Raw genomic sequence first — 13,125 nt, 5'->3', positions numbered from 1 at the left:
AAAAAACCCACAATTGTTAGGACATACTATGATGTTTTATATGTTTTCTTATTCCTTATGCTTGTTCACCTATCTGGTTGAGATTTTTGTTACAATATCTCATACATCTAATAGGGCCGTGCAGTATATCGGAAAAATATTAATACTGCAATAACGGCCTATCACAAAGAAATGCAATATTTTTGTAATGAAATTGTATTGAATTTGACCAGTCATATGCAAACTTAAATGCACATCAACATGCAATATCCATCCATTTTCAGTATTAGTATCCTGTTCAGGGTCGCTGGAGCATATCCCAGCTGACATCGGGCAAAAGGTAGAATTGATTTGCGGCTGCCCCCCCCACCCCCACACACATGTATTTTTTATTATAAATATATATATATATATTTATATATATTGCATTGTATAATTCAACCATGTGCCATAATGTATAAGGAGGACTTACCTGACTATCTTTTAAATAACAGTCCCAACATACCTCGTCTTGTGCCTAATAGAAGCCGCATGCAGCAGATGTTCCACATGTAGATAAGTGTGACATGATGCTTCATGTTGCATTGTCATCCATCATCGATCTCCTCATATTTCAATGGCACATCCTTGGCATCCTGTCACCGGAAACTCCAGGTATCCAAGCTCTGTTTTGTGGTATGTATTTACCTGATTGATTCATAATATGCACTACTTTATGTAAGTAGTAGTTTTTATGCAGTACAGCACAAGAAAGCACACTCAGTTGCAATTAATGTCAGTGCAAAAGCAAATTGCTTGGCTGATTTCTAACTTTCTAATAAACTATCGTTGCTTTGACTTAGAAATGCCCCAACCTATGAGTTTTTCTAGTAACAAACCTTGCTTTGTTTTTGTTTTGTACTTGCGAGGAAAAGACTTGAGTTTTACAATCTTTAAATATATTGATGAAGGGGGCCGACATGCGCTGAATAAATATACTTTTGTATTATACGTATTTCAAACAGTTATTGTCAAGGACGCGTGCGATTCTATGCGTGTGTCTTTGCATGCGCCCGCGTGTGTGCGTGTCTTTCGGCCTAATTGACACCCAATTTATTTCTCGCCGTGTATGTTTTGGAATTTTGCGATACAGGCCTTTCTTTCCTTGAGTTTTTGGGGGACGCTGGAACTAATTAATAGCTGTGATTATTAAAGAAAAGGCAATGTGTTTTTGGTAGCTTGTGATTTCAAGATGATATCATGGATCACTTAACTGCAAAGAGAACAAAGTCTTTACAGAGGATATCCAATAGTCAGACATTACTACATACATTAGTCGTAGAATTAATGAATCCGTGTCCTGGAAGCCATCATTTGTCTCGATTGACCTTTTTATAGCACCATCCGACTGCGGGAGCCCCAGCGTGAGCAGCAGGCCGGCGACAGAGCGCACGAATATATCCAGACCTCTGCTTCCTGACCAGACAAAACAAGTGACGCAAAACGCATTGAAACAGCGTGTGGCACTGAAGACAATAGTAAAGTCATAAAATTGGTTGCGCAAGAATTATTATTTTTGTTTTAATCATTTGCGAAAAAAAACCCAATATTAATTATTTTACAAGTAACTGATGGGAAAACTGGCATGAAATCAATGAAAATAAAAAAAGGCCTGAAAGGCTTTGGAATCAACCCCAAACAAAACAGAAAATGATACAACCAATTAGTCCGAGTTTAAATGAGTAGAAACATTATTTAACCTCTGACACCTTTATAATTGTAAAGCCATTAAGCCATTTAACAGTCAGAGGTCAGGCGCCCTTGGGCACCCTTTTCCCCTTCCTCCACCTTTATTGGCTGCTCGTCTTGTGGCAAAATAAATAAGCTCAATAAATAAGCTACTTAAAATGAAACAATTACCTTGAAGTGGGAAATGGCTGCATGGAAAGGAGGCATTGTATGCCTATAACTATTGTGGAAAGATCTCCAAAGTGCTCAATTGGACATGAGCATGAATATCTTTTGATGCCCTTGTGGAAGCACCGATTTGGTATAAAATGCTTTTTAATGGATAACATTATAATGAGTGTATTTGCGTGTGTGTGTGTGTGTGTGTGTGTGTGCATAGTGTATTTGTTATTTGGCTTTGTCTGTCTGTCTGTCCATCGATCAGTATCTTTCGATCAGTCAATGGAAGCTTCATACAAAAACATGGTTAGATTAATTCGAATTTAATGTTCACTTTACAGACACAGAACAAACATTCTGCTTCATTCATTTACTTTGAATTGCTGCAAGTCAGTGCCATGGTACAAGCTTCTCAAAGCGGCTCAAAATGTTCATGTTTGATGACGCAACCTTATAACCCTCCTCAGACAAAAACATTTCGACGTGTTTCCACAGCCGCTCCGATGAGCTCAGCATGCAAACATGTCGTCTACCTACAAGGTGGAGGGATTATACAACGTATGGCTTTTTTGAAAGCATTAGAAACAAGACAAATCAAAAAGTGCATTCAACACAAAAATGTTCAATTCCAGTCTGTGATCAAACATGTTCTCCTTGGCCTGCTGGCTCAGTGACTGAACTGCTCATGCAGGTTGGCTGATGCGGAGCAACCGCCCTTGAGTTCACAGGTCACAGAAGACCTCTTGCAGGGCTTAACGCGGGCGTCTGTGCTTCCAGCAGAGATTCTTTAAATAAATACAGCAGGGTTTGTTTACCACAAAGCAGTTTCAGTCTGTTAACACACCCTGCAGGTTGCATGAAAAGTTTCAAGGCTGGCTCCATTCCCGCAATTGCAGTCATTATCTGGGCCCATAGTCGTAGTTTGTGGGCCCGCTGGTTGCCGAGTACATGTTAGCTGTGGCCGGGTTCATGTGGTGGTGGTACGTGTGTCCTCTGATGCTGGGTAAAGGGTAAGGAGATGGCCTGGTCTTGGCTCCCAGGTAATGTTCATAGGTGGTGGGGTACTTGTAGGGATGGTGGTGGAGGGTGTCCGGGGGTAGAGTGTGAGGGTCTGGCCGGAGGTCGTGCGGAGGGCTCGGGCGGCCGCCGGTAAGCGGGACGGCGTGGAGGCCTCCCGGGACGGGCAGAGCGGGACTGAGGACGCGGGACATCAGCTGGTGAGCCGGGTCAGCATGTATGGGTGTGCCGCCGGGTTCTCGCTCATAGTCCCGCCTACTGTCATCTGAAGAAGATAAACACACGGGGAGACAATCATGCACTATTTGCATATACTGTACAAAGAAGATGCAATTGAAATTTAACTCCTGAATTTCGCAGAACCATACTTGTTCAATTTTTCACACTGTGTCACTTGTTCACATCAAAAATCAACTTGGAAAAGTTGCAAATGCTTTGGCGATTTATTCCGGGCTGTTGACAAGCAAGTTGACAACTATCCCTACACAATGACACAAATACTTGTTGTGATGCCACTCACATGTTCACTGACATGAATATTCACTTTTGAGCAAGGATTTTGAGAGAGAAAATATTTTTTTGCTTGAGAACCATGATATTTTCCCTTTTTGTTTCTCATCTGAGAACTGCACCAACGCGACTGAGAATAACAAATCAAACTTGGTCTTGAATTTGCCTAGTTGAGACTGAAGCAAATAAATGAATAAATAAATAAATAAATAAATAAATAAATAAATAAATAAATAAATAAATTTGATTCACACAAGTGTTGGAAATTTGAATCAAGATGGTTGTAAGTAAATAATGCATGATAGGTATTAATAACCAATATAAAGGACCTTCATTTGTTGTCAGCGACTGGCTATTATTTGTTGAATTAAAGGCCAACGTTTGCCCGATCCTTCAAATGTATCACTTTTTAAGCCGTAAATTGGATGTAACGTGGCTCACATTGACAGTAAGCCAGTTGTCAGGAAGACAGAAGCCGACTCGGTTTGATGTTGGCCAGCAGAGTGGCAGGCGAAGCTAAAGTCGGAACAAAGAGGGAGCTGCAGACCTTTCTCTGTGCCGTTCTGCTGAGGAGGAGATGACATTGGGTTTCTTGTTCTGGCAAACGCACTCATTATTGGCAGGGAGCCTGGCCTGTGATTCCTGGGCCTGCGGGAAGGGAGACAGGAGTCATTTCATGAACACCAAGGCCACAATTTCTTCAGCATGTATTCAGATGGTATGGAAGTGTTCATGTTTCGAGTCCTTCTACAATAGCCGATCTTCCATTTAGATCAATGAAAGTTGAAAGTAAATCAGTCAGAAGGTCCTATTCAGTGATTAATAAGGCTTCACTTCAGAGTAATCTGTTTAGTTAAACCTTGAAAGGGAAAAAAATGAACAGCATTTGGAAGAAATTGAGTCACTTGTTTCCGTACCAGATGTGTGGACGTTTGTGTATGGAGAAATTTTGCTAATCTATCAATGACTGAAAAGCAGCCGATAATCTTTGAAACAATATCCAGTGTTTTCCAACGCTCACAGCCTTCATTGTGTACTTTTAACATGCAAGTTCCACCCATCTGGCACCTATGTAAAAACAAAATACTCAACTGTTTTCCTAATGCCTGCAAATGTCCCTTTTGACTTTGTTGCACCTCATATCATGTACAAACATGTCAAAAGGACTTTTTGTAATAGTGTCAACAAAAACTCACCAATCCTCTGGGTCACAGTCCCGGAAGCCTTTTGCAAAAGGGTTACTGGCTATTTTCAACTGGGTGATCTGAAGATACAAGAAAATCAAAACAATGTCCTTAATGCAGGGGTCACTAACTTGTAACTGTAAGTTACTTCTTGTGTACTACCAAATATGATACACCATTCTGAAAATAGCAAATTTGCTCCTACTAGCTTTAATAATGGTATGATTACATGTTAATGATTGATGATATGAATTTATGTGCAGTTTCATGATTATTTGACAATAATTAGGAAACAGACACATTTCATTTTTTTTATTTTTTTATAAATCTCTGCAAGTGTTTGTTTTCAAATGACCACTTCTACAATATCCCAAGAAAATCACACTGTCCCATAACCAGTAACATTATTGTAGGACAGACTCGTAACTACTCACTAATCACTCATTGGGAGAAATGTTTTTGATCATTTGCAAAGTAATCATAACAGCTACAACTCTTGCATAATTAGCCTGGACTTGACAAGAAAGATGATTGTAGGATTTTAAGAACACAAGCTTAATATTTTACGTATGTACGTCCTTTGTATTTGATGTTGCTTCTTGAATTACTTTATGAGGGCATCAAGGTACTTATTTATTTCATGAAAATACTTGGGTATTTAAGTTTTAATCTCTGCTGTATGACAGACAGACGGTCAGACAGACAGAAGTAAAAGACAAAGAAAATCTGCTGCATTACTTAACATCATTTTAAAACACGTGATGTTCTATATAGGAGGCCTACACATGATCACCAACAGTTTTACGTATTAGTGTTGATGTGAAATACATGAGATATTGGCAAAGAATTAGCTTTTTTTTTTACATAATAATAATAATAATAATAATAATAATAATAATAATAATAATAATAAAGCTTAAGTAAAGTCTCACAATGTGGTAAGATCATATCCGAGTTGAATTATGTGTTTAAATGATATTATTATTTGCACATCAAAACAATATTAAGCAATATGATAATATTCATTATTCATTATTTATTCAAATTCATTGTAATCTACCTAGCAAATTGTAAGTGCATAGACAAAAGAAAGAAGTGTATTATCGTGATCTCTTCTTAGCAGCAGATCTTCATCAAATTTGTTGGAACTTAACAATCATTATTTGGAGTGACTTTCTTACCCGGTGATTCTGGTACGCCGTAACTGCTGTGAAGCGGGTTTCCTCGAACACAAAAGTTTTATAATTCTCTTCTGCGTACTTTTCGCTGTCCTTGCGAGGGTCCACGTAGACCACGTGGAATCTGGGCTGGTAGCGGTGCATTGAGTTGAGAATGATCTGTGGATAAATAAATGGTATAAATAAATAAATAAATAAATAAATAAATAAATAAATAAATACATAAATAAATACATACATAAATAAATACATAAATAAATAAGCCACATTAGCAAGCTGACAGAGAAAGGCACTCATAAGAAACCAAACAATCAAAAAGTAAATAGATAAAATAAAAGATCCTAGCTAAAATGTATCGTATATGAAACATTTTTATTTAGTATGAAGAACTGTTATGATTGTTATTAACACAAAACCACACAAACGTATTGAAGTTGTGGGAAAGAAAGTTTGCTTATATTTTATGGCGACATGGAAGGGCAGTGGTTAACAGACAGGCCTGTCTCACAGCTGAAAGGTTTTGGGTTCGGATCGTGGTTCAATGACGTCAAACATTGATGAATGGATAGATGTTGATATTTTGATATGTACTAATTGATGGTGAGTTGAAAGCTTTTCAAAACTCCAATGCTTTTCTCGCTCAGTGAAATCACAGTTATTTGAATCACAAATCCGTAGGCCGAACCCGAAATTGGATTTTATCATGCTGCCATTGCTGCAATAATATCATGACAAAAACATATTTTGTACATATATGGAAGAATTCACTAATTGCACTCACATGTCCGTTATCATCCAGGAGGTTGTTGGTGAGTTTGAGTTTGTCAAAAGAAACAATCTGCTTCATCCACTGGGCGCCCTTTGCCGGAGAGTCCGGGTGGTAGTGGACTCTTCCAGGGGTCGCTGGGTCAGCTTTGCCCGCCACAAGCCACGAGGAACTGTGGAACGCATACCTGTGGGGATCACTGGGGTCATTTATCATGATATTTGTTTTTGATTCATTTCTATTCATATCAAAACGGTATATCAACTCATGCTTGATCCGTGTGTGCGTTTCACTTTGAATTTGCATCGTCACGTGTATTGATTTTTTTTTACATGCATTAGTTACATTTTCTGGCCCATGAAATCTGATGTAAATCTTGTGTGCATTTTTTTGTTTTTCAACCTATGCCCAACTGCTGTAAGGAGGCTAACCTATAACGTTTGTCGTCCACTGGCAAAAAGTCCATTAGGAGCATGTAGTCCGCCATTGGATCCATCCCGAATATTTTCACTTGGAATGTTGGAAACATTCGCCTGGAAAGAGCCCAGAAAATAGACATTAAATTCTCAAGTTGCTATATTGCCTGCTTAAAAATAATAATAATTATGTCAACACATTTATCCAACACATATTGTTCCATGCTCACAGAAATGCATTTATAAAAGAAAAGTCGAAACGACGAGCTACAGTGGGAAAGACGTAATAGTTTGTTGTCTTTGAATTTGCTCTTGAGCTTTAAATGACTTTTTTTGTTTTGATATTTTCCAGACACATATAGCTATCGCAAAACAGGCCAACTTTTCACTTTCTTTCATTTACATTTTCCACACATGACCGAGTGTAACGATATGCCCCCACAGATTTATGACAATTCCACCCAGAAGCAGCCTTCTACCTTCCTACTGCACATGACGCCGCGAGTGCACTGAAATGCAATGATACCCTCTCCTACGACGTTTCTGTGCTTGGCCAGTTGAACGAGCTGACTAATGCCCATGTCAAGGGATGAAAAGGGATGCAAATCAACGCTCAATTAACGTCACTGTTTGGCTTTGCCGAGGCTGAAGGAGCCTCTAAAGTGCTACTTGTCACACTGCACCAGTGGTGCCTCACTTTCAAGATGATTGAAACAGGCGATGCCTCTCTCTTTACCATTGTATTTTCATAAATAAATAAATAAATAAATAAATAAATAAATAATAACAGGCTTGCCACCTTGCAACTGATACGAAGTTCAGACATTCGAGGGGTAAACGCTCACTTTATGACAGGGGCCAGCAACTTTCCTGAAACAAAGCTATTGGGGTATTGCAAAATGTTGGATACAACTTTGCTCAAATTACCTTTATTCATATGAAATTATGATATCTAATTATTAATAATTTATTGTATACATTTGTGTGACTATACTATCATCATTTCTCACGATGCGGAGACAAAGAAAATAAGCAAAACTTTATTTCTATAGAGCAAGCGAGTGTTTACATTCTCAAACGATCACGTCAACAATATTCCTAGAAATGTTCCAGTCGCTATTAATGTATATTTTTTTTATAAAAGGGCCAAGCCTATATTAGCATCACTTTGTTTATATATTAAATAAAATAGACCAACCAACAAACAAAAACTTTTCGGTAATCAAAATCGAACGAACTTAATTAAAACGGAGTCCATTAAAAAAAAAGGTAATAGACGCAAGTATAGGCCTTTATACAAAATCCAAATGATCGAAATGAAACAATTTATAATTGATGACAAATTGTGTTTAGGTATGGAGCAACAAGCGTGCGTAAAGCTGAGAGGGATGCCATGCGGGTTAGAGGTGAAAAGCAGGCTGCAAACGCTGTTTTTGCAGTTGCAGACGCCTGTCACATTACGCGCTCCGCGCACACGCGTGCTTGCTGCACAGCTCAAATCTGCCAAGTTATTCCGTGGCTTATTTTGCAAAGATTTCAGATACTTTATGGAATCACGTGTCAATAAATGTCGCTCGTGAAAACGCGGAAAGTTATTTGCATGAAGACAAGCATTTTAGTTTTAAAACGAAGAACACAAACTGATGAGGCAATAAAAAATAAAAAAAAGGAAAGCGTTTGTAAACCAATTTCTACTCGACAATTAAAATGTCACGTAGCCCGATTAAACAATAATGGTGGTAATATAAATTGATTTGACGCTACAGGCTATAATATCAAATAATTGCAGCCTTTATAATGAGCATCACGCTCTCTCTCACCTTCCCGCCTTGGTGACGATCATCTCGGTGCCCAGCTGATTAAACTCGTCCCATAAGGCCTTCATCTCCAACTGGACGTTAATGTTCGCCACTTTGGGGTTCTTCTTGATGATGTTTTTGCTGTTAGGTGTGGAGTTGGACGAGGACGACGAGCAAGGGGTCCCGGCGGGGTCGCTCGACGGGGCCTGCCCCGCATAGCCGTAGTTGGGCTGTGCGGCCGGGCATGGATCAAAGTGGGCCTCGTGTTGGGTGTAAGGGTCCCCGGGGGAGGGGGAGAGGTGGTATCCCCCCGGGGTGTTGAGGCTGCTCAGGCTGCTGGTCGTGAAGGCTGCAACATCGCAAAAATGGGACAGCTGCGTCAGCCACGGGCTGGATATGGCTGAAATCATCCCAAAAAGACTGGATTTACTAATAGGTCTTGTAGTCGGTAACACAGACAGAGAAAGAGAGAGAAAAGAACAGAATAAATGACTTCCAAGATGTCAAAGTTTCCCTTTCGGTTTGTTATAAATCCCTGAGGTATAGCATCCAAAAGCTAAAAACGCGTCCAAAGTGGAGCGAATCCCGCGGGAATCCGTTTCGTGTCGATAGTGCGCGTCGGTGTTGTGCGCTGCTGCTGCTGAGCGGGCGCGCATGTGTGTGTTGGAGCGCAAGACAGCCTGGTTCTCTTATCTGGCGCGGAGGGCCTCCCCTTTGCGATAAAAACCGGTTCTTATTTCTATTTAGATAAGGAACTGCAGGTAATGTGGCTTTTCCTCGCCTCGTGAAGAGACTGATTGACACATAAGTGCGCCCCTTCTTTTTAATGGGCTTTCCGGCACCCAGTCCTATTTTGGATGGGGCCCGCATCTCCCCCGTTGACATAAAACAATAGGAGGTGAGCAATGTAAACGATGGACTGGGTAAACATATAGTGATTTACATGAATGAATGAATACATAAATATGCAGACGCTGAATGTTGCTTATATAGAGGACAAATACTATTTAATCATAAATAAATAGCGCGTATAGTTGAGTTTCGCCGTTATGCAATAGACTGATGTTTTACCCACTTTCTATATTTCCATTTTGTTACAGATTTTTAATTGTGCTTAAATTCAAAATGTAGCCATCGGTAGCAAAATTTTTGTTTTATTTTAGCGGGGTTTTTAACACTGCATGATTTAAAATCGTATATGTAGCCTGTATTTGTTTGTGAACAAGTTGTGATGTATATCCCAAGAAATAAATATGCACCAAGTAAAATCTAACAGATGGTTTTTTTTTTTCAATTTTAAAAAGCACCACGTTTGAACAGTATATATTTTTTTGGGGTGTGTGTGAATGAGCAGAGATTCTGGCTGCTTCGGTGTCCATTTAAAAGTCGGCAGTCAATAGTTGTGAAATCAAAACAAGTTTAGGCTCCAACCGCGGATCTGAATGTCGCGTTCCATCATGCGTGGGCATATAATCAACAAACATGTTTACCTTCCATTTCCCGGGTCACAGTGCTGTAATGCATTGTGCAGCAGCTGTGGTTGTTCCCGTCTGGTTTGTCCAGGCCGGTGCTTGAGCGCTTGTCAAACGCTGCGTTTCCTGCTTGCTCTGCAGCACAAATCAGAGAGGCAATACTAAAAGCATTTGCCCTGGGAGACAGGGGACCACCGTCGTCCATAGGCAGGGGGCTCAAGTTAGGGGAAAGTCGTGCCTACTCCTCCTCCACCGCCTCCCCCTTCTCCAAACAGCAGGAGAAGGCTGCGCAAAAAGGCGAAGAACATGCGCGAAAAAAAAGCCTTCTCACATGCCCACACTGGCCAAAGTCTGCTTGGAAAGTATTCCCGCTGCTACGGCGAAGACGCCCGAACTTCCCTGGTCGATAGGTTCATTTATAGAACCTCGAGAGGGGAAGCGGTCCAGCCTGTGTCAAACCATTGTCGATCCACAGAGAGCATGCAGTGCGAGCGCGCGTTCCGTGTTTGTGCTCGTTGTGTGCGGTGGCGGGTGTTGTCATGTGAAGGCTGCTTGCCCGCCTGCCTCCACGAGAAACTGCTGCTGATACGAGAATGTCAGAAGGCAGCCACATCCACATCCACGCCTCCCCCTTGCGAACTGCGCGCAAGGAAAACGCGCGCGTATGCGTGCGTGCGCGCAAATCGGCGTGTTTTATTTTAATAAGACTGGATGCCGTCCATGTCACTGCAATGTCCGGCTGAACCATAAGAGCTACTTTTTAACAGTAGAAACAAACGGCATTTACTGCGAGTAACACGCACCGAAGGCTAATTTTTTATCGTATATTTTACGTATTTATTATTATTATTATTATTTTTAAATCACACGTTGCCGCTTTTGGGGAACTATTGTCGAAATATTAAATTATTCAACATTTCAGTCACAGAAATGTCCATTTTTTAGTTATGTTTATAATGGTAGCGTTATAGTGAAATATGTGGCTTCAATATGTAACCTAAACGTGCACGCATTCTACTTGTGATGACGATGAAGATTATGATTATGATGATGATGATGATGATGATTATTATTATTATTGTCGACGATGTATAGTATTTTTCCACTATTTATCATGTTTCATTTCTCAAATGTAACCGTGTCTTTTCTAATTCGATGTGGACGCCTGAATTATGTTTTTATGCATCATTCATGAAAATGGTATATGCTGTTATAGCAAACAAATAATATAAAAGGAAAATCGTATCTCACTTCTCAACAAAGTTGCACGGAAATCAATAACGGAAGGTCGGTTGACTCATATCGATTCTAATGTATAATTTAACTAAACAGACAAAACAACCAATCGTAATTTGAAAAGTATACACACTCGGGGAGTGATGCTCAGAAGCTTTATTCCTGTCTTTGCTAATGATGATAATTCTCTATCACTTATCGGAGATTTACACGGCACTCTGTTTTACTTTGCGTGAAGCCACTGCGACAGAGACGCGCAATACACGTGTCAGTCAGTGAAAAAAATTTTTCTTTTTTTTTTCAGACGCATAACACCTTGGAGGGAGCTGGCCTTGACCTCTTGGACCCTCGTGTCGCCTTGCGGCCTCTCAGCTTCTCTGTAGTGTCCAAACCGAAATGTGTTTTGTTGGACATTAACCGGATAGAGTCCAATTTACACATGAGGTCACCGAATGAAGCCGGGAGGCAACAGCAGGGGTCTAATGGGATAAATCAGTTAGAGGATTAGCTCTATTTATTTTGGATGTTTCTCCATAGGAGGCAGAGAGCATGAATAAACTTGTCCACTCTGAGGATAGACAGATAGACAGACAGATAGATAGATAGATAGATAGATAGATAGATAGATAGATAGATAGATAGATAGATAGATAGATAGATAGATAGATAGATAGATAGGTAGATAGATAGATAGATAGATAGATAGATAGATAGATAGATAGATAGATAGATAGATAGATAGATAGATAGATAGATAGATAGATAGATAGATAGATAGATAGACAGATAGACAGATAGACAGATAGACAGATAGATAGATAGATAGATAGATAGATAGATAGATAGATAGATAGATAGATAGATAGATAGATAGATAGATAGATAGATAGATAGATAGATAGATAGATAGACAGATAGATAGATAGATAGATAGATAGATAGATAGATAGATAGATAGATAGATAGATAGATAGATAGATAGATAGATAGATAGATAGATAGATAGATAGATAGATAGATAGATAGATAGATAGATAGATAGAGACATTTTTTAGTAGCTCTGCCAACTTTAAAATATTTTTTTAGTTCATTGCAATAAAATAATTGTCTTATAATAATTATAATATTGGTGATAATAATGATGATAATACTATTACTACAACAACAACAACTACTACTACTACTACTACTACTACTACTACTACTACTACTACTAATAATAATAATAATAATAATAATAATTATTATTATTATTATTATTATTATTATTATAACACTACTTCTACTACTAATAACACTAATAACAATAATAATGAAATTAGTAACAATAAAAAGGTCAACAAACTGATTAATAACCACGACTAAAACACATATGAGTAAAGTTAGTACAAATTTTGTCCAACACAATAAGGCATTTGTACGAAAGACTGACTTTCAATGAGCAAATATTTCAATTAGAATCCGCATAAGGTTATGGCTAACAACTCAGTTTACAATTAAATTTTAAGTGTAAATGAATAAACAACTTTTGTAGCCCTCCAGTGCTCAACCAAAAAGTGTTTTTTTATGTATTTATTTTATTTTAATTTTTTTGTCGTGCGCAATTACGCACGATTAAGATCAAGGTTGTTTCAGTCAAATCGGCAACAGTTTTTGAGTTTTTATTTTTTTCAAACTGTGG

At 38.9% G+C, this 13,125-nt stretch overlaps 1 protein-coding gene across 3 annotated transcripts; it reads right to left on the bottom strand.

Annotated features, from left to right (window-relative positions):
- Positions 1–2,050: 2,050 nt before the first annotated feature.
- On the bottom strand, positions 2,051–10,669 carry tbx1 (T-box transcription factor 1). 3 transcript variants are annotated; one of them, XM_085909954.1, is made up of 8 exons: positions 10,227–10,669; positions 8,758–9,136; positions 6,953–7,054; positions 6,537–6,708; positions 5,759–5,914; positions 4,590–4,657; positions 3,941–4,041; positions 2,051–3,148 (listed from the first exon to the last, which is right to left on the bottom strand). In XM_085909954.1, exons 1-8 carry the CDS (start codon positions 10,411–10,413, stop codon positions 2,766–2,768), a joined length of 1,548 nt encoding a protein of 515 aa, XP_085766080.1. In that variant the 5' UTR covers positions 10,414–10,669; the 3' UTR covers positions 2,051–2,765. The 3 variants fall into 3 exon arrangements, with proteins under 3 accessions (XP_085766080.1, XP_085766081.1, XP_085766082.1); XM_085909955.1 differs by having other exon boundaries at positions 8,758–9,085; XM_085909956.1 differs by having other exon boundaries at positions 8,758–9,174; positions 10,227–10,346.
- Between the last annotated feature and the right edge of the window lie 2,456 nt (positions 10,670–13,125).

The sequence above is a fragment of the Syngnathus leptorhynchus genome, chromosome 4 (assembly GCF_054491065.1).
Source record: "Syngnathus leptorhynchus isolate UIUO chromosome 4, UIUO_Slep, whole genome shotgun sequence".
Lineage (NCBI taxonomy): Eukaryota > Metazoa > Chordata > Actinopteri > Syngnathiformes > Syngnathidae > Syngnathus > Syngnathus leptorhynchus.
This window is presented reverse-complemented; position numbering and strand designations above follow the sequence as displayed.